The sequence below is a fragment of the Lutra lutra genome, chromosome 13 (assembly GCF_902655055.1).
Source record: "Lutra lutra chromosome 13, mLutLut1.2, whole genome shotgun sequence".
Classification (NCBI taxonomy): Eukaryota; Metazoa; Chordata; class Mammalia; order Carnivora; family Mustelidae; genus Lutra; species Lutra lutra.
The window spans coordinates 84,563,752-84,590,469 of NC_062290.1; the positions used below are offsets into that span (position 1 = coordinate 84,563,752).

The 26,718-nt window shown below is 42.1% G+C and overlaps 1 protein-coding gene across 16 annotated transcripts in view; it reads right to left on the bottom strand.

Annotated features, from left to right (window-relative positions):
- DENND1A (DENN domain containing 1A) overlaps nucleotides 1-26,718 on the bottom strand; it is a 504,146-nt gene that overhangs the window by 243,621 nt on the left and 233,807 nt on the right. For all 16 annotated transcript variants that reach the window (XM_047699506.1, XM_047699505.1, XM_047699501.1 and 13 more), the window contains 3 exons: nucleotides 25,279-25,348; nucleotides 19,768-19,848; nucleotides 14,804-14,857 (listed from right to left, as the gene is read on the bottom strand). In XM_047699506.1, coding sequence (XP_047555462.1) covers nucleotides 14,804-14,857; nucleotides 19,768-19,848; nucleotides 25,279-25,348 — 205 coding nt within the window. The remainder of the gene's footprint in view (nucleotides 1-14,803; nucleotides 14,858-19,767; nucleotides 19,849-25,278; nucleotides 25,349-26,718) is intronic.

Below are 26,718 nucleotides of genomic sequence, written 5' to 3' on the forward strand. Positions count from 1 at the left end.
CAAGGAGGCATTCTCCCTCCAATATCCAGATAAAGTCTGGCAGAGTTGATAACCAGTGGAGTCAGAATCTGGACTCAGATCCAACTTCAGAGCCCATACACTTTCCCTTACATTACATTGTCCCACTTAAGTATTTTTAAACACCTACAATATACAAAGCTTTACATATATTATTTCACTTAATCTTGAAACCACTCCTTGAACAGGTATTATCAGCTGTACAGACAGGGAAACAGAGGCAAGAGAGAAAACGAATAGGACCAAAGTTGTATGCGACGTGGATCTTCAGTCTTGGGTGAGTTTGGCTCTAAACCTGTGCTCTTTGTTTGTATCAGTGCAAACAGGAGGTGAAAGTTGGATTCAAGAAAGAAAGCATAGCATTGGAACAAAGCAGACTCAAAATACTGAAAGAGAAAAAGTGTCGCCCTTAAGAACTGTTATCCCATTTACTGAGTAATCCTTCCGTGCTATACAATAGGTACTCTACCGGGGTTCTCTCCAATCTTCTCAACAACCCTGAAAGAGGCATTATCATCTCCATTTTATACATGAAGAAACTCAGGCCCAGGAAGGGTAGGTAGACTCCGAAGGTCACCCAGCTAGAGAGGGCAGAGCCCAGTTTCAAAACCAGGTCTCCTGAACCCGCGGCCTTTGCTCTAACCACCACACCAACCTGCCTCCTAACAAACTTGAAAAACAGAAGGCAAACAAGCAAGACAGTGTGAATCAGTCAACGAGTGGGTCCCTTGGCCAGTGGACTGAGGAGTGCTGAGCTAATGATGTCAGGGTGGGGTTCGTTCTGAAGACCGTGACATGGCAGAGCTATTCTCGCAAACAAATTTACAAGGCCCTCAGCTGAGCATTTCAGTAAAATGCTTAACTGCTGATGAATTACATAAATTTTTCTTTTAGGAGAGGATGGAAGTAAAAAGAAAATAGAAATGAGGAGCTTAAAGAAGGCCAGAAAGCCCATTAGCACTTTTGACAGATCCAAAGATAACTCTGAAGCCACCAAAACGTGGCCTCAAGAGTCTGCCAAGAAGCTTCACGCTGGGTAGAAATATGTTACACAGCTTGCCGTCCAAATAAGGAGACACAGCGTCAGAGACAAATCCTGCACCTTATTTTGGTGGGAGAAAAAAAAAAAATCACAAGGATACTTTTGTGGATGGGGAAGGAAACATTTCTGAAATCAAAACACCACTTGGTTGAGGCATAACCCCAAGGCTCAATCAGGTTCTGAGAGATTCAGGTGCTTGTTCCAGAAACTCTATACAGGTATGTTAAAAATATGTAACATTTAGCCAAATTCTCTCTAAACTGTCATGTACTTTTTTTGGTATTTCTCATCCCATCTGTGCTGATTACCAAGATATTTGTGTCTAAACAGAAGCTGTCTTTCTTATCTGCTTCCTCCCCTGCCTCTTTCCTTCTGGGATGCCACCCGCCTAGGCGGGTGGGAGTGGGTGGGACTGGCGACAGCCCTGGGAACTTCGCTCAGCCGTGGGAGCACCTGTGGGGCAGAGCAGGGCTTGGGAGCAGCTGTAGGGAGCATTTACAGTTTTCACCAAGCTTCATCTCTGAAGAAAACCCCTTGAAAAGAGGGGTCTCCTCCCTTGTACCTTAGGCATCCGGTGGCTTAAGCTACAGCAACCCTCAATTTTTCAAAGCTGCCGTAACTTTTCATACCCTCAGGCCTTTACTTCTGTTGTTGCCTCCTCCTGGAATGCTCTTCTCTTCCTTGAGGACACTCACTCACGTTTCAAGACCCGGTGAAATGCCACCTCCTCCTGGAAGGCTTCCTCGATTCCACATTTGTCAAGCTCCTTACACTTTGTGCTGGCATGGTGATTTGTCTCTAGCCTATAAACACTCATTTACAAGCATGTTTCTGTCACTAGATTGAGGTCCCTCTGGATACAGTGACACAGCCCATCATCTAGCAGTCTGATAAAAGAAGGAACCGGTAAGTAAAGTGATGACTGAAGACCTCAGCTCCGTAGCTGGAGTTTGAGAAGTGCGGCCTAAGAGAAATGCACCAGCCTAAAAGACAACGCAGTGTAGTAGGAAGAACACAGCATTTGACATCAGAAAACCCGGGTCTAGGCTGGATGAAGTGATGGGTTACTTAGTAATGGTGAAGGGCTCATCGGAAAAGAACTGACACTGGCAATTCACAGTGTCAGGTAAAACAGCTGGGGGGCTGGGAGGTTGCTGTTTAAAGTATTTGTGGCTACATTTATTAAAAATATAAAGAACGGCACCGGGGTGGCTCAGTCGGTTGGGCACCCAACTCTTGATTCTGGCTCATGTTATGATCTCAGACCTGCTAGGGAATTTCCCTCCCCCTCCCCACCTCTGCCTCTCCCTCCATCTTTCCCTTCCCACCTCTGGCCTCTGGCCCTCTTCTCCCCACCCCCATGCATGCTCTCTCTCTCTCTAAAAAAATAAAAGTACGAAGAAATAGGTGATTTGTTCATCAGATGATAGGGAGGGAGCTGCATGCAGAAGCAGATATTCATTTCACACGTCAGGTCATCACAGTTCTTATAGGTAAGACACGAGTGTAGGGAATGAGGAATAAGGGACAGAGAGAGGCTCCATGGCACGCTGCCCCAGGCCAAGACTGAAGCCAGAACATAGTGTGAACTTGTATTTCTAAGGGACACAAAGTATACCACTCTCCTAGCACTTTGCTTCAGTGGGACTAAATCTTCAACCTCCCATTTCTGTCACCTGTAATCAGCCCAATCAACAACCACTTATTTAACTCCTACTATGTGTTTAGTACCACCCTGGGAGCTGGGCCTGCAGAGATTAGGTAAAGATGATCCCCATCTTCCAGGAGAGTAGCCTGGGGGTGGGAATGGCATCAGTATGGTGTGCAAAAGTCCCATGGTCCAGGCTACTGCCCAAGCAGGGCCATGTTCAACTTTGCTGGATAAGATACGGCGGCAAAGCTGGGGAAGGATTGACGGAGGAAAAGACAGCGAATGTGGGCCTCCCAGCAGGGCTTCAATGGTCGGGGGAGAAGCGTACTTCACACAGAGGCAGAAGCAGGAGGAGAGAGGAGCTCCAGCAGGTCAGTAGAGTGAAGAGGAGGATATAGGGCAGGGGAGCTGGGTTCAGACCCGGTGGGAACTTAGACTTTCCCCATGGGTAAGGAGGAGCTGCTGCAGAATCATGATACAGTCACACATGTGTTTCAGAAAGCTCTTCCTAGAGGTCCTATGGAGGATGCCCAGGAGAGGGCAAGCAGGGGGGCAGGGCAATCCGTTAACAGGCTACTGCCATATTCTGGGAAAGAATGATTACAAGAAATAAACTACGGAGATGAAAGCTTTGACTCTGGATGTGACAGATTTCTGGAATCACAGGATCTGATGATGAATCAGACCTGATTGTGGAGGGGGAGGAAGGATCGCAGACAACACCCAGGCTTCCAGGTTACTGAGCACCACATTTATCCACCTGCTCAGATTTTTTTGTTTGTTTGTTTTGTTTTTTTAAACGGAGCCTACTCATTTAATGAGGGAATCAGTCCTCCTTCTCAGGAGCCATGAATTCCGTAAGCATGGTGTTGCTGCACCCCTAGTCTTGGGTCTGGTGTCCTGGGGTAAAGCCACCCCAGCTAAGTCTAAATCTCTACCCCCTTCACTCCCTGACAATTACTTCTCTGTGTGACTCACCTACTGGGAAGGAAAATCTTGCTCAGAGGGGACTATTTCCAATGTCCGTGCTCAGAAGGGCTCAGTTTCCTCAGTGCCAGCACGTTTTTAGGCTTGAGGACATTCCGTTTCTAGTCCCAGAGCTCAAGCATTCTTTCGGTCACATACCGATTACATGCCCGTGAGCACTCTCCTATCTGCCTAGCTTTCACTGCGGGCTCTCTGCAGGGCTGGGTGGCAGGGATATGAAACTGACCACTACCCAGGCTGGAAAGGGCTCAAGTCCAAAGAAGGGCTCTAGTGAACGGGGTGAGGACAGCCTGGAAGCTGAGTTTGGGAAGAGGTTGTGCCACACGAGCTCCTTAGCCTCTCCAGGCTCCCATTCATCTCATCTCTACAAAGAAATGACGGTGAAGGTCCTGTCCAGATCTAACCCTCTGTGGCTCTAAATCCAGACAAAGAGGAGGGGAAGGCACCTGGCAAGCCTCATTTCCCCCAGGAGAAGCCCCATAATGGCTGCTCGCTTCTAGCTGCCCCTGCTGGCTCGTGCCAATCCAGGTGGCTGGGGACTTCGGGCTCACTGTGATCCCCGCCCGGGGTGAGGAAGCAGGTGGGGGGCGGGGGGGATGGGCCAAGGATGGGAGGAGATACAGTGGGGCTTAGAGAAAAAGCGTCTTAGGTTCAGTACCTTAGGGAAATGAGATAATCCCCAAACCAAAGAACCGACTCTAAGCTGGGTACTCCTTGGAGCCTTCGAAACAGATGCTAGTCCGCCCCACGGTCTGTCATTTTATTAGTCTTTGTGACTTTCAGCTTCATACACAGTACAGATAATAAAGACTTACTGTACTGTGTCTGGAGGAGGCTTCTAAGGCGAGAGGCTTGGTTTTTCCAGTGGGTCTTATTTCCTGAAATAACTCCCGCTTAGATTATTTTATCATAATGTAAACCTTTAAAATCCTCAATTGATTTTTTTTTTTTTTTAAGAATTTAGGTTACTTTAGCTGTGTGGGATTCTTAAAAGGGAATTATAAATTTGCATTCTAAAATAATCCGTCTGAGAAAGAATTCCACAAACTCACTTAAGCAATCACATCAGAGAAGTATATTATAGGAAAGAAGGCAGGGTTTACCCGGAGGTCAACTTTTCTCCCTCCGTGTGAATGGAAAAACCATTAGAATAAACAATTACCTGACAGCTCTTAAGAGCAACAATGGAATTCTCTACAATCTCAGTACTAGATAATAGGTCTTCTACCACCACCTCAACTTTGTTTATTTTTGAAAGTCACGATGAGTTCATAAATCTTTTCTATATCATGGTACATCTTTTGACAAAGTGGAGTCTGGGCAATGTTACATGTAACTGGCCATTCTAAATGCTTTCCTCGCGTCATTAACCACTTAGTATGACACTGACCAGATAATTAAGACAGGTTTGTTTAATATTCCAAATGAAGGTCTATATGATTATCCATTAATCAAAAGTAAACTTCAAAACCTGGCTGCTAAAAAAGATTCCCTTCTACAAACCGGTTTACAATGTAATTATTAGTACGTATCTGTTCCTGGTCTGTGATTTCTTTTTTAAGGCAGGTCAACTGTTTAAAATTTATAAAGATTTAAGCTCATTTAACTATTGCCTGTATAAAATTCACTCCTACATGTGTTATCTTCATAGAGAAAACCCTGATGAACAATTACATAGTGACAGTTTTTCAGTGAAAAGGAAGAAAATATTTTTACGAAAAAATTGTAAAAATAATGAGAATTAACTTCAACAGCCATCTCAAAGTAGAAAGACTGTCTACATTTGCTTTTCATTAACATCTTGCAGACATACTGGCTGAAAAGCCAACTGAAAAGAACTGCTATTTTCCCTTTTCCTGGGGGTGGCTGCTTTGCTCATTCATTCATTCATTCATTCACCTAATCATTCAGTCATTCCATAATACATATTGACACTCTCCTATGTTCTGGGTATAGTACTAATGATAGAGAAGCAGTGATGAAGAAATATTCATCTCATCATGGAATAATCTCATTATGGAAGGAGAAATGACACTAAGGAAGTTCACAAAATTAATTATAGAACTTAAATTGACGATGGGCAATTTCTTAGAAGGGTGTGGGGAACCATGGAGCTGGAGGCTCAAGACCCAGCAGCATCTCAGTGCCAGGATCAGACTGACCGGAGCGTGACTCCTGGTTTTGGCATTTACTGGCTAGCTGACTGGGGCAAGTTACTTCAGGTCTCTGGGCTTCATTTCCTCTTCAGAGCAGGGATAATAACCACATGCTAAGGCTGCTGTAAAAATTCCATGATATAGCAAATAGTGCCTGATACTAGCTCCTTTCTCACTTTCTTACATTAACCATTCTCTGATGCTGTCCAGAACAACCTGATTCTCTGGTGACAGAATGAAGTTCCATGTGCCAAAGTCCTTTCACAGACTTTGTCCTGGGTGGCTCAGATGGTTAAGCCGCTGCCTTCAGCTCAGGTCATGATCCTAGGGTCCTGGGATCGAGCCCCGCATCGGGCTCTCTGCTCAGTGGGCCTGCTTGTGCTCTCTCACTCTCTGTGTCAAATAAATAAATAAAATCTTTAAAAAAATCCTTTAAAAAAATTAAAAGAGGTCCTTTTACGGTCTTCTTTGCTTATCCTCTTAAGTTTAACATGTCTCTTAGAGGAGATAATCAATAAATGTTTACAGAACTTCCCACATGACAGGCACCGGAGTCCTGGGCTCCATTCTCTGCACCATTTCCAAGCTTCAGAAATTCTGATGTCAATGGTACCTGCTAAGAGACTTGTGTGGTCAAATATACACTCCACGAAAGGACAAATACTGATGTTCACAACCCAGAATGTTAGCAAAAACCCAGAAAAGACAAGCTCCTCGCAGTAATGTGCCCTAGGCCTGAGCCACAACTCAGACCTCAAAAAAGGTTAAGACTAGAACTGTAGGAAAGCCAAGAGAAGGGAAAGAAAAGGACCATTAAAAGCAGCATCTCACTTGCACCAAGCACTGAATGTGGAACTTTACATTTAATTCTTCATTTGTTCCTCCCATTTTTCTTTATTACATAAGGACACTGAGACTCAGAGATTATAAGTAGTCCAAGGTCCCCGAGTGGTAGAGCCCGGTGCCTGGCTGTCTCCAAAACTCATGTTCTTTCCACTACAGCAGACTCTATCATATTAACAACCCCATGGTTATTGCTTGTTTCAATTTGCAATGCAGCAATTTAGTCATTTTAAATTAATCCTTGAAAAATCACCGAGAGATTAAAATGCAAATTTCAACAGGGCTGGAGCTCAAGACTGATTCTATGTCAAAAATCACACAAATTGGTCCTACAAAAGTTCAGATTCTCCTTGGAGGAAAAGCTTTCCTGCTTCACTTCATATCTGAGATATGAAAAATAATTTTTTGCCTCATTCCCCATGAATATCAAAAGTCAACTGCAGGGAGGCAGGCGGGTATAATGAAAACAAAATGCTTTGGTTCCTCACCAACCTGAGTCACTACACCCCACTTCGGTGCAGACCTTGGGCTGGTAACCTCAGGTCTGTGAGCCCTGGGTCCCTATATAGAAAATGGGGCTCACGTCTACCTCTCACAGAGGAGCTGTAAGGATTTAAATGGAACCATGTATGTTAGGAATCTGACAGATTGTTTTTATTATTCCCGCTTAGAAACAAACAAGGCCAGCCTTTTACCGATTTGCAAAGGAGGATTTAGGGGACAATGGGTCATACACAGGGAATTGGTTCATTAGTGGCAAAACCAGCAAAGGGAATGCAAATTTTCTTTAATGGTGGGGGCAGCGCCGACAGGAACTGGAGCTGGGGCTATGAAGAAGACAGTCCCCCCACCCCAAACTATTTCTAACCTCCGTTATGGCAGTTCTGAAAATTAAGAAATTATCAGAACTTGCAGGTATCTCATTTTAAGTTCCTAAGGAATTCTCAGTCCTTCAAATTGAAAAAAAAAATTAAAATGATGAAACTCACCTAGGCAATAATTGTTATACCATTATTTATAATAGCAAAACATTAGAAACAATCTAAATGTCTATGAGTAGGTGAGGCATAGTTAAAACCTGTAGGGATTTCTAGTAAAATAGGGTAGATTAAACACACATATTTTTCTTTTCTCTCTGTGATACCGTCCCTCCCCAACAAGCCCCCAAGGAAAGTCACAGTGAAAGAAATTTAAAAGACATAATTCCCAAAGAAACAGGAAAAAAGACATTATTGAAAGAGAGATGTCAAATTTTTAGAAGCCAGAAAGCAGAAGTTACTAAAGAAAGGGTTCTCAACCTGGGTCATTCACCCTCAGGAGGACATGTGGCAATGTCTGGAGACATTCTGGGTTGTCACAGCCGGGAGGGGGTGTGCTGCCATCCCAGGAATGCTAACATCCCACAACGTAAAAGACAATCCCACACGACAAAGAATGAAATGCCCCAACATGTCAACTATGCCAACTGAGGTTGAGAAACTAAAGGAAGACAACTTGGCAGTCCACAAAGGGCAGAACACGAAAGCTGGAACAGAGGGATAGGATACACACTCGAACCCAACCCATACCACTCAACTCCAAAAAGGTTCAGGAAGTGGAGACACCCAGAAGCTTTGAAGGCTGGAGGAAGGGGGCCAATAAAAACAAAACTCTTCTCTCCTAGCTCTCTCTGCTAGTTAACTGGCCTTCTGATACTCCTCCAGCAGAAGTGTTTACTTTCTAGAGGAACTGAACCAGAAAGGTGTGGGGACACCAGGTATAGCTAAGGACAGGGGACAAGGCATGAAGTAAAAAACTGGAGGGGAGGTTGAAAGACCACATGCTAAATGTTGATATCCCATAACTTGCCACCCCCATTCAGCTTCCAGGACGATGGTACATGAAGCTTATGATCACTGGCAAAAACAAAACAAAAAATAAGACGAAAAAATAACTAGTTCCAAAGACAAGATTCTGATACTGACATTTGAGAGCCCCCTACATACACCCCTCTAAGTAACCAGGCCTCTGAGCCATCATCTCCAATAAAGGCCACAAGGTAACAAGCCCCATTCATAAACACAGAGTTTCCACTTAGCTTTTCAGTGCCCTCCATCTTAAATAGGGCAGGACAGGTGCTTGAGGAAAGCCTCTACTATTGTAGATACAGAGTGAAACAAAACAGGAGATAGGAAACATTGAGGAAGAAGACATGCAGAAAGAACAATTTTTAGGCCTATGAACGAGTCTCGAAGAGACAAGAAAAAATACTGCATTCATGAAACAAGATGCCATTAAAACATCATTTATTGAACAACACCAAAAAGCTCTTAGGTATATAAACAATGATAGCAGAAGAATTTCAAAAGGGTGAAACGATTTGTTGAAGAAAGCAGAAAGAAGACTGAAAGAGAGAGATAGAAAACAGAGAAAATTACGGGATCACCATAGGATCCTACCATCAAGGCCCTAGAGATAAGGGAAAAAATAAAGAATCTTTTCAAAGAAATAATGTGACACCATTTCCCAGCCATAAAGGACATGAGTTTCTAGATTGAATGAGCCACCAAGTGCCCAGCATAGCAGATGAAATGGATAATTTCATGGATACCAAAGACATATTAAGGATTCTAAAAAATAAATCAGCAATCAGGATGGCTTATGAGTCAACAGAGCTAGGTCTTCAAAATTATGAAGGCAATTTCCAATCCTACCCAGAGGAGAACATTTTCAGTGATGCAAGGTCTGACCATGTTGCCAAAACACAATACTTTTTCAGGAAACTACTGTAAAATGTTTCACCAGAATAAGGGAATAAACAAGAAGGTGTGAAATCAAGGAACTCCTATTGAACAAAAAGTTGTACAAGAAAGAAAATGCAATCATAATTGATTGTCTCATTCTGCATGCTCACTGAATTAGAAACATTATGGATTTAAAATTTTTTCTGAAGATAGAGGAAAAATGGGGGAAGGAAAACATGTGACTGAGAAGTTATCTTCTACAGGGAGAGAGGCTCAGAGACAGTAAAAGATCTAAACTCCCAACTTCCACAGGAAAATCAATAGGTGATATTTGAAAAAGAAACACTAAGAGCACCTGGGCGGCTCAGTCGTTAAGCATCTGCCTTCGGCTCAGGTCATGATCCCAGGGGCCTGGGATCAAATCCCGCATTGGGCTCCCTGCTCAGCGGGAAGCCTGCTTCTTCTCCCTTTCCCTCTCCCCCTGCTTGTGTTCCCTCTTTCACTGCCTCCCTCTGTCAAATAAATAAATAAAATCTTAAAAAAAAAAAAGTTAAGATATAGCGATACGTGCATATTAGTTTAAAACATGGAAAGAAATACTCAACTGCTAAAATCTTGAAAGTAGCTGCCTCTGGGAGGTGGAAAGTAAGGAGAAGCTGAAATTTTCATCAATAATTATGTGGTACTATATGATTTTTTTAAAGCCATTAATATGTATTACTTTCATAAGAATAGTAATACCATTAAATTAAAAATCATTAAAAAGGGATGAAGTAAATCAGTATGGACAGGTTTTAGGATACATTTTAAAAAGTGAGTTGCAAAACAATAGGAACAGTATCACATTTATGTCTAAGGAAATGTCTACAACATACACAGGTACTCACACATATAATACTGTAAATACATAGAGAAAGGTCTAGAAGGACATGCAAACTGGAGGGAGAATGGGACCAGGGTGGGGAAGGGATGACAGTATTTCAGTTTTTTCTATACGTACTTGTTATTTAATGTTTTTTACAACAAAGATATTTTGTAATGAATTTTAATGACACCAGTAAACATCCATTATATGTTGTCATTTAAAAAGCACTGATTGTCATTTAAAAAGCGCCTGGGTGGCTCAGTGGGTTAAGCCGCTGCCTTCGGCTCAGGTCATGATCCCAGGTCCTGGGTTCAAGCCCCACATCGGGCTTTCTGCTCAGCAGGGAGCCTGCTTCCTCCTCTCTCTCTGCCTGCCTCTCTGCCTACTTGTGATTTCTCTCTGTCAAATAAATAAATAAAATCTTTAAAAATAAAAAAAAAGCACTGATAGAAAGGTATGTATGTACTTGGTATGATCTCCATTGTGTTTTTTAAGATGCAGTTTCTAAATTTCTTTCTTTTTTTTTTTTTTTAAATCAAAAGGACTCTTTTATCTCAAAAAAAATATTACCAAGTTCCCAATTTAAGCGGACAGGAATGAACTGGCAATGAATAAAGCCAGAGCAGGGACCCCATGCTCTGGTCAGCCACCATCCATCTCCCCCAGGCCGTCCAGGGTCCTACGGCAACCTCAAGGCTCTAGGCCACAGAGTGTAGAAACAACTATTATCATAAAGAAAAACTTGGAACGTGACTTTCTCTGACATATGGAATTATAAGTGATTTTTCTTTTGCTGTTGTTTAATACATACACACACATGCCTCTTTTACAATTTGGAACACTTTACATAATAATCTGTTCCTTAACATGCCTATATAACCACCCAAACCTCACATATTTGTAGCAGCAAGGTGTAGAGATGGTTAAAAAAGCTTCATTAATCTTTTCAAGTTATGGTTCTATATTTATATTCCCTATTTCTTAGGCTGACTTCAATCACTTATATTTTTCTGGAAAATTTTATCTTATCTCTATCAAGTTTATTGCATAATTTTAAGATTATTTTATTCTTTTCAAATATTCGGTTTTTTATTTTTATTTTTTTTTTTTTTTAAGATTTTATTTATTTATTTGACAGAGAGAGATCACAAGTAGACGGAGAGGCAGGCAGAGACAGAGAGAGAGGGAAGCAGGCTTCCTGCTGAGCAGAGAGCCCGATGTGGGACTCGATCCCAGGACCCTGAGATCATGACCTGAGCCGAAGGCAGCGGCCTAACCCACTGAGCCACCCAGGCGCCCCCAAATATTCGGTTTTTTAAAAGTCTTATTTTTCAGTTCTACTTTAACAATATTTTCTAAGTAAAATTATAATTAAATGCTTCTAGTTTTGGCTTTTTGGTTGCTATTAATTTTCCAGATTTTTTCTAAGATTGTATTTATTTATTTAGAGACACAGCGCACACAAGGGGGAAGGAAGAGACAGAAGGAGAGGGAGAGGGGAAATCCCAAGGAGACTCTGCACTGAGCTTAAAAGCCTGATATGGGGCTCAATTCCATGACCCTGAGATCACGACCTGAGCCGAAATCGAATTAGATGCCTAACTGACTGAGTCACCCAGGCACCCCTCATTTTCCAGCTTCTTGAATTGAAAGTCAAGTTCATTATTTTCTCAGGTTCTTACTTATAATAAAAGCATTAGAAGCTATCAGTTTCCCCGAGTATAGTTTTGGCTCATCCCTTAGGTTTTTGTTGTTTAGTATTCTCGTTGTCATTAATATCTAAATAATACACAATTTCAATGTTTTATCCCCTTTGGCCCCACCACTATTTCAAGTAGATGGATATTTTTAAAATTTTTATCATTAATTTCTAGTCTTATTTTGTTGCCATGAAGAGACTGGTCTGTCAGACTCTGAGTTTTTCTATTTTAAAATTTTCAGTGTGATCTGATACATAGCCAATTTTTATGATTGTTCCATGGCATTTGAAAATAATCCTTCATGCTGTTTGTCCATGCTTTGCCCCTACTTCTACTCTCCCAGAGGATTTTTCTAATTCTTTTTGGGTTCCTCCATTATCTACTATTTATTGACTGTTAAGTATCAGTAACCATCTCTTTTAAGTTGTGGAAATCCCTCAAATTTTCTGGCTCATGGCAGCTCCTTCTGGAATTACACGGACATCCTTCTCCTTAATTTTATAGCTCTTTTGTCATTTCCAAGGAATATTTTGGAGATGAAGGGCAAATTAACGGGCTCAAAGTATAGCATAGTGTGTGAGAGCTCAGTCTCTAAAATCAGAAAGACCAGTATCTGAATTCTAATTCTGTTACATCTTTGTGGTAGGACCTTGAATATGTTACTTGAATTCTCGGGGCCTGTTTCCAGATATAAAATAGTAATTTCAATAGTAACCACCTAAGCTTGTTAAAAGAGGCAAATGAAAAATTCAGGTACTCACTGAATTCATCATGTCACATAGTAGCATTAGCTATTGTGGCTGAAATGGGAACTATGCTCCAAAGTTTTTATTACTTAATGTAAACAAAAAGGAAGCAGTGTTTTCCACCAGAGCCTGATCATAAAGATTATGGATATATCTTACAATCCCAACTAAGATAGTTATTGAGCAATAACTCTGTATTCTAACTTCATTAATAACACATGATTACTTGACACTCATAATTTGTCTGACTATAGACAAGTTATAAAAGAATTTCCTTTCTGTGAGTCTGTAATGGTTACAAAGAAATATACCACTTACTCCAGTACTTTAAAAAAATAATCAGGTATATACCCAAAAGAATTAAAAGCAGGGACTTGAACAGATGTTTGTGCACCAATTTTCATATCAACATTATTCACAACAGCCAAAGTGTAGAAACAACTCATGTGTCCATCAGTGGATAAACAAAATGGAGTACATGGTATGCACACAACAGAATATTACTTCATCTTAAAAAGGAAATTCTGACATGTGCTATAACATGGGATGCACAAAGGCATGATGCTAGATTAAATAAGCAAGACACAAAAGGACAAATATTGTATGGCTGTACTTATAGTAGGTACCTAATCAAATTCATAGAGAGAGACTCAGAAAGAATAGCGGTTGTCAGGGGATGGGAGGAGGGGGCATACAGGGAGTTGTTGTTGTTTTTGGTTTTTGTTTTTTTTTTTTAAAGATTTTATTTATTTATTTGACAGAGAAATCACAAGTAGGCAGAGAGGCAGGCAGAGAGAGAGGAGGAAGCAGGCTCCCTGCTGAGCAGAGAGCCCGATGCGGGGCTCGATCCCAGGACCCTGGGATCATGACCTGGGCTGAAGGCAGAGGCTTAACCCACTGAGCCACCCAGGCACCCCAGGGAGTTGTTTTTTAACAGGTACAGAGGTTCCGCTGGGAAAGATGAAAAAGTCCTGCAGATGAATGCTGATGATGACTGCACAACAACGTGAATATATTTACACCAATGAAATGTGCATTTAAAGACGGTTAAAATGGTAAATTCGATGTTATATACATTTTGCCACAATTTTAAAAAAGTAAACAAGGGCTTCCATGGTGCTGAATTTAATGCTGAATTTAATTCTGCATGTCACTACTTATAATCTGAGTAAGACATCTTGAAAATATGTCTTAAGGCCAGATACACAATTCAGCTTGTTCAGAGGCCAAACCTTACCCTCTGCTCCCTCAGACTCATGCTCCTTACTCTTAAATCTTTGTGGGGGGGGGTGGTGCAGTCCTCACACTGATACCCCCAAATACTTTCTTTTACGCTCTTCAAAGTGGATGTAGAAATGTAGTGCAATTCCTTGGGTAAATCTATCCCAATAAATCTTTTTTTTTTTTTTAAAGATTTTATTTATTTATTTGTCATAGAGAGAGAAGCGAGAGTGAGCACAGGCAGACAGAGTGGCAGGCAGAGGCAGAGGGAGAAGCAGGCTCCCTGCCAAGCAAGGAGCCCAATGTGGGACTCGATCCCAGGACGCTGGGATCATGACCTGAGCCGAAGGCAGCTGCTTAACCAACTGAGCCACCCAGGCGTCCCATATCCCAATAAATCTTTATAGGGAAATTCTTTACATAGAAACATTTTATTTACAAGAGCAAAAACTAAAAACCACCTAAATGCACAACAGTGAAGGGAGAGCTAAGTAAACTACATAGCAAATGTTATTATTACACAGCCAACAAACAGGATTCTATGAATGAGATGGAAAAATGCATGTGTGATCAGTGATTTTAACTATGTAAAAAATACGTTTTAAAAAGACTAACACGAGACATCAACTTGTTATTGGGTGATTACTTTTGAGAAGTACGAGTAATGATCCTTCTTTGTCTTTAGCATTTCTCTGCTTTTCAAAGATTCTCTATTTGTTTTTGCTTTTGCAATGCATTATTTTTACTATGGGAAAATATATCCTTTTATTTTCTTTTAAAAGTAAATAAAGACAAAGAAGAATAAAAATTTAATCCCCCCACCCCCTCCACTACCCCCAGCAAGTACTCACATTCTCGGGTATGCTGGGAAGTTCTCTAGTATCAGGCACAGTAAAATAAGAATGCTGGAAAAGAAAAGCAAATGCTATTTACTTTTGCAAAAATATGCAACAAGCATGTTATTCAGAAATCAGGTAAATGATCTGAAGGTAGTTCCTCACTCAGATGAGAAAACAGAGTTTCACTCACAGGAAATGACTACAGAATATTTTCTTTGGCTAATGCTGGGTTACAGCAACACATTAAATCACCAGTTCGGTAGACGGAATTCTTTTCTATGAGAGATGAACTTCTTCGGGAGATATAAATGAACAGCTCAAAGAGGTTAAAGGCTAAATTCCCCTACAATGTTTGCACACTTCTGAACACAGGAAAGCTGCAGGCTTCATAATTTATTGTTCAATGAGGCAAGTGGCCTCGAGGGACCAAGTATCACTAGGTTCGCTCGGCAGTGGTCTTACCAACCAAACCTGCCATTTCATTTTAGCATCTGAGATTATATCCATACAAGCTGCAGACAACGTCTGCCCCAAAGGCCCAGGTGATGCTAAGGACAGCTCCAGCTGAAGGACTGCTGCACCGAGACCATTACAGATGGTTAAGAGTGGAGAATTCTGTCCCCTAAGCATGCTCTGAAAAGAAGCCTCCTGACTTCCAATGTCATCTCCAGTGAAGAGAACAGGAGACTCAATGGAGCTGAAAACCTGACCTGTTCAAAGAACTTTCAAGGAGGCATCCCCATGTATGTAACGAGCATATGTCCCGGAGTTAAATGACAACAGGCTGGACTGATGACACCTCCTCCGAGCTACTAAAGACTCGGAGGACAATGGCAAGCGGTAGTGAAGAGTCTGGTGCTGGCCAATTAAAGATGGGATTGTGCAAAGGGCAGGAAAGGTCGCAGCAGAGAAGGTCAGCTTAGCTGTGGCCTAAGTTCAAACCTGGACCCCCAAGTGACATTTCAGGAAGTCCCTCCCCTCCGTTCTTAGATAATTGCAAAATAAGTAGGTCTCAAGAAGAATGAGTTGTATAGACTTCCTGAAATGGAAAGCTGGGGACACCTGCGGTAATGACAATAACAACAATGATAGTGTAAGCTACTTGCCTAATATTCAACAGATAACACCCTGCTTATGGAAGGCTTTATGCCAGGCATCTGTATCAGTATTATCTTTAATTTCCCTAACAAATTTTAAGATACATATTATCTCCGTATTACAAATGGGTAAATTAAGGCTTAAGGTGCTGAGGTCACAGGAACTGAAGGTGACATGTGACAGGAACTGAAAGCAGGTTCTGTAGAACTATAGCTATACTCTTCCCACTGTAACAGATTGCTATACCTACGCTTTTTATGAACAAGTTATAGTTAAAGCCACGTCAACTGAAATAAACTAAAAAGTAAAAACAAAAAAAAAATTATGAAAAGACCACTTTAAAAAAAAAAAAAACACAAAAAACCACAATCCTCTGCAAAGCATCATTCCAAAAAGCTGTGGGTCTGTGCCCAATGTCACCCATGAAGTATTACAGCAGAGATTATGTGGCATGAAAACTGGTTAACAACTCATTCAATTCAACAATGACGATTAAAATAGCAAAAGTAAAACACAAGGTTAAATGTGATGCCATGAGATACCAACTGCTATATGAAATGGCTAGAAGGGAGTCCCAGGAAATGTTCAGTAATGGACATCCATGGGTGACAGAGTGACAACGTAATGGCTGGGACAGTGAGGAAGAAAACACAAGGACCACAGAGTCACCATTTCCTAGCTACGTGATCTCAGGGAACCTCACTTAACAGCTCAGAGGCTGTTTTGAACTTGTAAATGGGAATCATAAATATCTACCTCAAAATTGTTATGAAGAATAAATGTTACATACGTGAAGTGCCTAACATGCACTTTTAATAGAATCTTTTAATTGAAAATTAAATCTTTTAATAGAAAATTATTTTTTATAATAGAAAATTATTATTATTTTAATAATAATCTTTTAATAGAAAATCTTTTAATAGAAAATTATTATTATTGTTCGGCTCCTAGTTTACACATTTCCGTTTTTCTCAATCACCTACATCAGACATACATATTCTGTTCTGAAGACACGAAGTCAAGGACTGCCATTTTTCCACATTTCAGGCTTTATAAACTAGATGAGACTCAGCCTTCAAAATCAGAAATGCAACATGGAGAGATTTCCTCTTGAATTGGAAAGAAACAAATATCTGTCTTTAGAGATGCAATGGGTTGTAAATAGTGAGGCATCACAATTCCAAAACCAAGTCGTCCCCAGGCTGTCCTTTGAGATTCTGTCTTGCTCCATCACCCATGAAATGCTGGGACCAGAGGAGGTCAGAAACATTCCTAGGAACCACTGGCACGAAACAGCTGCACCTCCTCCCCCCAACAGTTTCTCCTCCTGCCCCTGGAATGGCTTGTCCTTGAGGCCTGGCAGCCACTCAGGGGAAGGAGTGGCCCTTCCTCCCCAGCAGCTGGTGACCCAGCCAGGCTACTCCACAGCTACCTGTCGGATGTCATTACAGACTGAAGCAGAGAGATCAAGCTGATTTAGGAAAAGGGACAGAGACAAAGGCAAGGTTGTTTAGTTATCTGGCAATGACCCGGGCAGGTTTAAAGCTCATTTCTTCATCTTTCCTAGGCAGTCTTCCCTATGAGCAGTTCTCCAACAAGAATCTTTTCTGACCTAGGCTCTATTGAAATGAGCAAAAACCTCTACCAGTTCCTTCTTTGCCCCCTTTCTTTCAACACTCATGGCTTAGCAGAAAGAACACAGGCTGGGAAGTTAGCCCTGGGTTTGAAAACCCCAAACTTTCACTTATTAGCCACATAGCCTTGGGTGAGCAAGTACCTTTTCCTCTCTAAGCCTCATCTGTAAGACGAGAACACTACTATCTGTTTTGTAGAGTTCTTTTGAGCGTTAGGGATGCATACTTGGCAGAAATTAAGAACTTAATAAATAGAAGATCTATTATTAGTTATTAGTAGTAATACTGCTTTCAATTTGCTCATCATAAAAAAAAAAACAACCCTGTAAGATATGTTCATTTTTTATGTGGCTAAATACTAAGATACTAACCACAAAATATCAACGCTGTACCTGGTTCTAGTGAAGATGAAAGACAAAACTTGCTACTTTAAAAATCTATCTATCCATCTATCCTTCCATCTATCTATCTAACCAACCAATTATCTATCTATCTATCTATCTATCTATCAAAAAGCGGACTGCCACATTCAATACCTCATTTGGATGTGTCTAGAGTCTTGGAAGCTTGACTGCCTTATATTCTCCTACGACTAGACCTTGAGAGTTTGTCTGAAGGTTCTAGCTGGGGAGCACAGCTACTCACATACCCTTGACTGAAAAACAGTCCTTCTCTGTCAGAGAAGGTTGTCCTCTTTGACTGAGCACATAGCTTTAGGAGGGACGGACATGGAGTGGTGAGGGAGGAAGGGGACACCTGCCTAGGGAGCCAGATCAGCCAGAACAACAGGGTGACAGATGTCACGGACTGCCCTCACATCCAATAAAACTTTTTAAACATTCAGGGAGAGCCTGGCTGGCTCAGTGGGTTAAGCATCTGACTCTTGGTCTCAGGGTCTTGAGACCAAGCCCACACTGGGCTCCATGCTGACTATGGAGTCTGCTTGAGATTCTCTCTCTGTCCCCACCCCTGAACCTCCCTACACCCTGCACTTGTGCAGTCTCTCTCTCAAAAGAAATAAAATCTTTTTTATTTTTTAAGATTGTATTTATTTGACAGAGAGAGATCACAGGCAGGCAGAGAGAGAGAGAGAGAGGGAAGCAGGTTCCCTGATGAGCAGAGAGCCAGATGCGGGACTCGATCCCAGGACCCTGAGATCATGACCTGAGCCAAAGGCAGAGGCTTAACCCACTGAGCCACCCAGGCACCCAAAAGAAATAAAATCTTAAAAAAAAAAAAAAAAAAAAAGGCAACTTTTAAAACATTCAGATCCCACAACACGGGGAAAACAGCCCCTGGTAATCAATCAAGAGCTGGCCTAAGGGTATCCACCTGAGAATTCTGATGAAGGTGGTGACAAGGGCTTGACCTAGAGAATTAGAGAATTCCAGTAACCCAAAATATGAAAAAGATCCCCTACACCTCTTTTGATGCCTTATCCCATCAATGAGGAACTCAAGGTCCACAGGGTTAAAAGTTTTAATTAAAATGACTCAGGTCACTGAGAAAACTACAGCCAGGACTGAAGCTTCACAGTCACAGGATTTTCCACCCAGCATACTACATATCACATGGCATGTATGTTTAAAGAAACAATTATTACTACAGAACAGGATCTATGCTAGGCTCTCTCTATCCCTGTCCTTGAGGGATGTACAGCCCAGTGGCCAAGACAGGAAAAGAGATGTGGTATGACTAAGCACTGCAAAGTGTACAAGATGCTTGGGGCAAAGAAGAAAACCTTGACTAAGCCTTGGGGAAGGGGGTCAAGGGGAGGATTTCTCTGGAAATAAATCCAAGGTGAGTTCTGAAGGATGAATGTAGGCCGGCTTGGGAAAGAGGAGAGAGGTGGTGCTGAAGGTTCAGGGGTGACAGCATGGGCAAAGAGGCATGCACAGCAGTGCTGGGGGATAAAACATGAGGCAGGGAGCCCAGAATGGGGGCTGATGAGGTAGGTAGGGGCCATTCCAAGCCAAGCATCTGCCATCTAGGAGATGCTTGTGATGGGATGACAACCAGGAAGAAGGGAGCCTGGGGACGTTTGGGACCCATTCCTTACAGAATCCCAGAGAAAGGAAGAAATTGAACTCCCTGGCCTGTCTCGAGTCCAGAGGTTTCAGAGTATTCAAAGGGAGGGCTGGGGAAGGTGCAGACAACAAAAGACAATCTTGTTCAGCTAAATCTGCCTCCCTGCTAATAATGAAATGGTTTCTTAGCGATCGCTAATTTTCTGCCTCCACTTACCACGCTGAGATGAACAGACACTCCTGGGTCGGGAATGGGAAGTTTGTGCAGAGTTTCAAGAAGCTCATTCCACTGATTCTCCTGAAAGAAATAAAAGGCCTAAGTAACAAAAGCAAGGCTGAGCCCTTCATCAGAGGCCTGCAGGGAGGTCTGGGCACACGGTAAGCTGGAGGCCCCCATGACTGAGGTGCTGGGGAGGTGCTGGCCCCCATACAGAAATAGGCTTGATATTCAAGCAGGGTTGGACAAAAGACACTGCTTATGGCTCAATATAAGAGCCAAATAGATCCTCCCACATCAAGTCTGACATTTTCTACGGAGTGAGACACCTACCATGACCGCCTTTTATGGATCATATACCATAAGCTCTCAGCAAACCTATCCTCTCAACTCCATAGCAACAACTTTTAAATGCAAACAGTCCTAGCTCACAGGGCGGGGGCGGTTGGGAGAAATAAGGATGACACTATAGATCTTGTCTTCATCATCATTACCCTCAATTAATTTTATTGAGTGTTCACTGGATACACACAGCAGCATCCAATTATGGAAAGTTAAAATGAACTACACACAACAGTATGCAATACAGTATGGTGGCTGTGCATTTTAATTAGTGAAATGGAGCCACAGAATGAAATAATACAAAGCAGTATAAATTATTCGATTGAAAACAGATTCGCTTTTAAAATGCTCAAAAGAACGCTGCTTACAGAATTATGCAAAAGCCATTTCTCCCACCTTGTGGAATTGTCTGTGCTAACAGAACAGTACTGAGCTTCCATGTGTTTCCATTTGTTATCTGTTTGATCCTCACAACTACCCCACTTCACAGATTAAAAACTGAGGCTCCAAAGGGTGAAACAACTTGGCTCAGATCAGCCAGTTAGTAAGTTGCACAGCCAGAAGCTACATGTGGGTTCGCTGTGTTCAAGCCCAGAGAACTCTCCACTGCTCCACAACAGTCCCAGGCAGTGGATTTAAAGGAAAGGCAAAAAGAGAATGAGCCCAGATTAAAAACCTGCTTCAGTCTGAACTCTCATCATTCGATCTTCTCACAGGGAAATGAACGTGTATGCATGTGCACACATTTAATTTTGCTACACAATTACAGGATAGCAATTCTGTATTTCCTGAACTACTTAAAAGTGAGTTGCTGACATTACATTCCATCATCCATAAATACAAAGGATGTTCTCCAGTACAACCCACAACTAATCATCAAAAAATCTGGAAATTAACATGGATAGAACATTACCATCAAATCCTCAGATCCCTTTAAGTTTTATCCACTGTGCCCATAATGTCCTTGGAGAGCAAAACCATCCAGCTCAGAAGCGCATGTTGCCTTTAGTTACGATTCTCTGGTCTTCATCAGTCTGGAAAAGGTCCAGAGTCTTTCCCAGATTTGTAGGCACTTGACAGTGAGACCAGCCATTTTGTTGAATAATTCCCAATTGTCTGATGTTTTCTATTGTTTCAGACTTCAATTCTTTCCATTACTCGTGATGTTCACTTTGATTATTTGATTAATTCTTCTGAAGTTTCTGCTGGGAAGGTACTCATTCTCCCTTTGTGTTTAGCAAGCATTTTGTGGAGTGACACTTTATGTAAACATCCCCTTCCTCATCAAAACTTTTAACTTATTTATTTATTTATATTGGTAAGCACATATGGTTTCCTGTTTTATTCAATGACTATAAATCTTTGCTATCATTAGTCGTTTTAATGCTCAAATTGTCCCAGTCTGGACCAGTGGAAACCCCTTATCCATTTCAAGCTCACTTCTGTGTCTTTCTGACATGTCCCCAACATGCTTTGAGCACTTCCTCTGAGCATTTTTTGGCACAAAAAGATATTGCAGGCTCATTTTATACTTTCCCTGCGATGGCCCTAGAATTAGACATTTCTTCAGAGAGCCCTGGCTCCTTTTAGTGGAGAATGTTATTTAGAAACCACAATGTGCGGGACGCCTGGGTGGCTCAGTTGGTTAAGCAGCTGCCTTCGGCTCAGGTCATGATCCCAGCGTCCTGGGATCGAGTCCCACATCGGGCTCCTTGCTTGGCGGGGAGCCTGCTTCTCCCTCTGCCTCTGCCTGCCATTCTGTCCGCCTGTGCTCGCTCTCTCTCCCTCTCTCTCTGACAAAAAAAAAAAAAAAAAAAAAAAAAAATCTTTAAAAAAAAAAAAAGAAAAGAAAAGAAACCACAATGTGCGTACTAGGTGCATTCATTGCTACGTGGGTATGGCTAACCCCAGACTCTTTTAGTGGTTAGAACCAGAAAACATACTATGCACACAGAGACCCACAATATATGCATTTTTATTGATGTCTATATCACATATTTGGAAAGTCACCAGGTCATACTGATGGCTCTAATTCCAATCCAATATAGGAATCCTTCTAGTTTCCTACCTTTTCATATTTGTAACTAAATTCTATAGAAATGACAATCAATCCTATTTTCTTAATATATTTACTTACTTGTATGTAACCAATCTTTTATTGCTTACATACCAATAGGGCCCCTATCCACTCAGGGGCCCTCCTTGCCCTGCCTGAGAATAGATATCCAATGCCAGGCTGCTACAGTCCACTCCTCTCCAACAAGAATGCCCTTTCCACCCTAGGCTCCAACACCCCAGTGCTGGACCACTGCTGCCCCCTCTCCCTTGTGGATCCTTCTAGATCCTCCTAGGGTTCAGATATCTGCTGCCAAGCCACTGCCACTACTACTGCACGCACATGAACGACCACTTCGTCCCCTCGAGCTCTGACACCCTCAGCCAGGCTGCTCTCCAGCTCGGATGTCCTCTTCAACCCCTGCCAACTCTTTCACAGGGATGCCCTCAATGCCCGATCCAGGGTCTGATAACCGTGGTAGATCAATGACCCAAACAGACACCCCCATCATGTGTCTTAGGCTCCAACACTCCACTCTGAGCTGTCATGGTCACTATCCACCACCCCCCAAGCCCCCCAGCTGAAGCCTACCATGCCCAAAGACTTTTGGACTTGGGGAGGGGATTCTGTTTAATAAAAGCTCTTATATAAACAACAAAAAAATAAAAACAGAGCTTTTATTGTTCTAATGTGATGACCCACGCCTTGCCAACAAGTAAGCCAATTGTAGACAGATTTCCTATCATCAGTGTCATAATTCCTTTAACCAGAAAAAAATTTAATAGAAAGAGTACTGGGGACAGTGGAAACAGACTCCACTAAAACACATCACTGATCGCAACTCAACACTTCAAGAGGCAGGGTCCTTCCTGGGGCAATGGCCCAGAGGACTAGTACACCAATTTTCCAGGGTAATAATCCTATCTCCCCTATGCGTTGGTTGTACAAACCCAACCTTTTCTATACCACAAGACAAGTGTTTAAAAGTCTAATGTGTTTTGACTGGAGCATTAATATGAAAGAAAAAAAATATGTGAGTCAATTTCCAATTCCAAGACTGTTAAGAGCCTACATGTGATACAATTCTATTTACTAAAGATATCTTTCAAATTTGAGTGAAAACCTGAATGTTTGACTAAAGTGAATTGTGAACATCAATCGATGAACAGACCCAAGGTAGCCTCTGAATTCATTCATCAAAGAATAAATCAGTTCAAAGAATAAATCACCTCCTTCATGACACAATTCCCTCATATCTAAGCATCCTTTCAGAGTGAGTGTAGTGACCTAAGGAGCCATTTCTATTAGTTATTCCTTCCATTTACTGTGGCCTCTGGAATACACTGCTAGTGAGTAAATCTTACTTGAAGGAAAGATGTCTCCATTATACACACATTTTCCACTTTTTCTCCAAAGCAGCATTTCCTTAAGTATGTTCTAGGAAACATTAGTTTCTCAGAATATGAATATTTGTCGTGGAATAAAAAGGGCTTGGGACCAAATAAGATGGTAAGCACTGAGTAACACACATTTCTCCACGGCAGGACCTTCTCAGCACCACCAGGAAAAGAATCTTAAGGAGACAAAAACGAAACAGCTCTTCCTCTCTCCAAACCCAAGATTACTGAATTATACCCCCCCTTTCTTTTAATGGACCTAATGTTCTATAGAAAGTATGAGGAGAAAAAAACCTCTGTAACATTTAATAATAATGTATCATCAATTAAAGATCTTAGGCCGTTTACAAAAAGGAAAATTTAATAAGTTAGATATAGGGACAAATATTCAACTCATTAGCAATCAAAGAAATGTAATTAAAACAATGAGACTATTCACTTGTCAAATAAACAACAGATTCAACAAATGATACTGGTGAGAGCATGGTCAGCCAAGCGCTCCCGTACATTCCTAGGGAAGGGCATCTTTTAAGAAAACAGTACAATTCTTTTGGAAAACAGTTTGGCAAATTCTTTTAAATGTTTATGTCCACTGCCCTAAAAAATGGCCCCTCTGAGATTTTCCTCTTAAGTAAATAATCCAAAATGAAGAAAATGCTTTATGTTCAATGATGCTAATAGCTACATTTAAACAGTGCCCTCTCCCCTGCAAAAATCCCCCCCCCCCCCAAAAAATAAAAACCCCACCAGGCGTTCCTGGGTGGCACAGTCGGTTAAGTGCCCGACTCTTGATTTCAGCTTGGGTCATGGTCTCCGGGCTGTGAGACTAAGCCTTGCATCTGGGTTGGGCTCCACACTCGGTGGGGAGTCTGCTTCTCTCCCCTTCTCTTTCCCTCTGACCCTCCCCACTCTGTGCATGCATGTGTGTGCACGTGCTCTCTAAAATAAATAAATACACCTTTAAAAAAAAAAAAAAAACTTCCAACAACAGGGAAATGTTTCTAAGATCCATAATAAATGCTACGCACCCATGAAAAATAATCAGTCTTTTTACTAGCCTGGGGAAATGCTTCTGTTACCACAGCACGTGAAAAATCTGAGCTGTGAAAGTCTAAATACAGTTCCAGTTGACTTCTGACATCCACGGGAGACACTTCAACATATCATTTCTTCCAAAAGTACAGTAAAGTAGAGCTAACTTTTTAAGTAATTTTCCAGACCCTTAAAAAAATTACCGGAAGTGCACAACAAAGCCTTACTGGAAGGGGAACTTGGCCCAGGTGGCCAGGTCTCTTGCCAGTTAAGTGTTTTACACACAAATCGAGCTTTGCGGCATGACGTGAGCGGTTCAAATTTGTGCCTCAGCAAAATTATAATTTAATAAATGTCACGAACTTCCAGGGCTGCTTGGGAATATCAGCTATCAGATATCAGAAGATTAACTCCGAATGCTAAGGGTCTAGTTATTATTCCTTTAACTCAAAAAGTAAAGGAAGAAAACACACCAAAATACTAGCGATTGTTATTTTCAGGAAGGAAGGGGGGAACACATGAGGAGTGATTTTTCTCTTCTTTCCTATTTCCAAATTCCCCAGACTTTCTATAATGGGCATGCACTACTTTTTTGGTAAACCTTCTGGTGAAATAGAAGGCACGTATTATTTTAATAATCAAAGTTGAAGTTACTTGCTAAAAAGAAAAATACAAGGTAAATACCTGGCCTTTTGTTGTATAATCCGCCAAGATGTTAAGCAGCTTATAAAATACTTCGAACCAGGGAAGATAGCTGGGGAAAGAAGAGGAGAAACATGAAATATTAGTACGCAGGTCAAAAACTTTAACCAGGAGCTGATTCAAGACTGGTACATTTCAGTTTTTCCTCTACATCCTAAAGAGTCTTCCTGTTATAGGCTGCTGAAAACACAGACTGGTAGAATGCTAATTATTTCTGGGATTTTAAAAAATTGCCTGTGTAAGGTAGAGGACTGAATGTCCATTATAAATTATTCCCATGCCTCAGAGCTAGAACAGGTTCATAGAGAAGAAATTCAAAGCAGACTCTGCAATCAGGAACCATCTCTGCATAGCCCTCCAGGCCTCTCCCACCACACCCACCCTTTCCAGGAAGCTTCTGTGCAAATTCCGCATGACTGGACACACACAGCCACACACTCACACATACAACACTTCCCCGGCTGCTGCCTGCAAGGTGTCCCAAAGGCCCCATGAGCCTGAAACCAATCATACTGCGGCATCAAACTTCCTATCCGTACCGCAACCCCTCTAGACTTACTGCGGGACAAGCTCTCTCTGTCCCCACTGCCCCCTCCTGGGTCCTGACCATGGTGCCCCTTCACTCTGAGGAGAGTCTGGTCCTGATCTCACTCTACCCTCCATGCGGCTTCAAGAATATTCTTTCTGAAATGCACATCTAAGTGGCCCACGGATCCAGTTCCTGCAGTGGTGCCATCACCACTGGACTCTGAAGACGGCGGTGAAGGCTCTTCGTTGTCAATCCCTGACTGGCTGCCGCTTCTACTTCCCCACGTGCACTCTTCTCTCAGGGCAGCCTCCTTCCGAGAATGGCCAGGCATCCTCAAGCCTGCCTGAGCTTGCATACACTCGGCCCTTTTCTCCCTCTGACCTTCATGGTCCAGGCGAGCTGATTTCCACGCATCCTCCTAACGGTCCCCCGCATGCTCCCCATCCCCGCCCCTCACGCCCTAATTCCCTCTTCTCTGTGCTGCCCTGATCACATGCATACTCCCGTTATAACATTCCACACACCACGTGGCACTCAATGGTGTGTCTGTTTTGCTAACAGACTGTGCACAGAGAAGGAAGGATCTCATCTTTCTTCACTCTGTCTTCCTGGGGCCAAGCAAGGAGCCCAGCACACCACTGGTGCTCAGCGTTGACTGAGCAAACACAACTCAACAAAGGCTGAGAGCAAAGGCATGTTAAGGTTACAGAATTGTTGTTGAACTATCTCCCATCCCCAACCCCCACCGCCCAGAAGTTCTGTCACTTAATTTAAATGGCTTTATTCTCCAGTAAGAAACTTTTCCAAAGTGACAAGTGGTCAGGCGAGGAGGCTGTCGCACCAAGCCCCTGCTGTCCCGCTCTCGTCTGCCCTGCTGCGCTCACAGGGTCCGC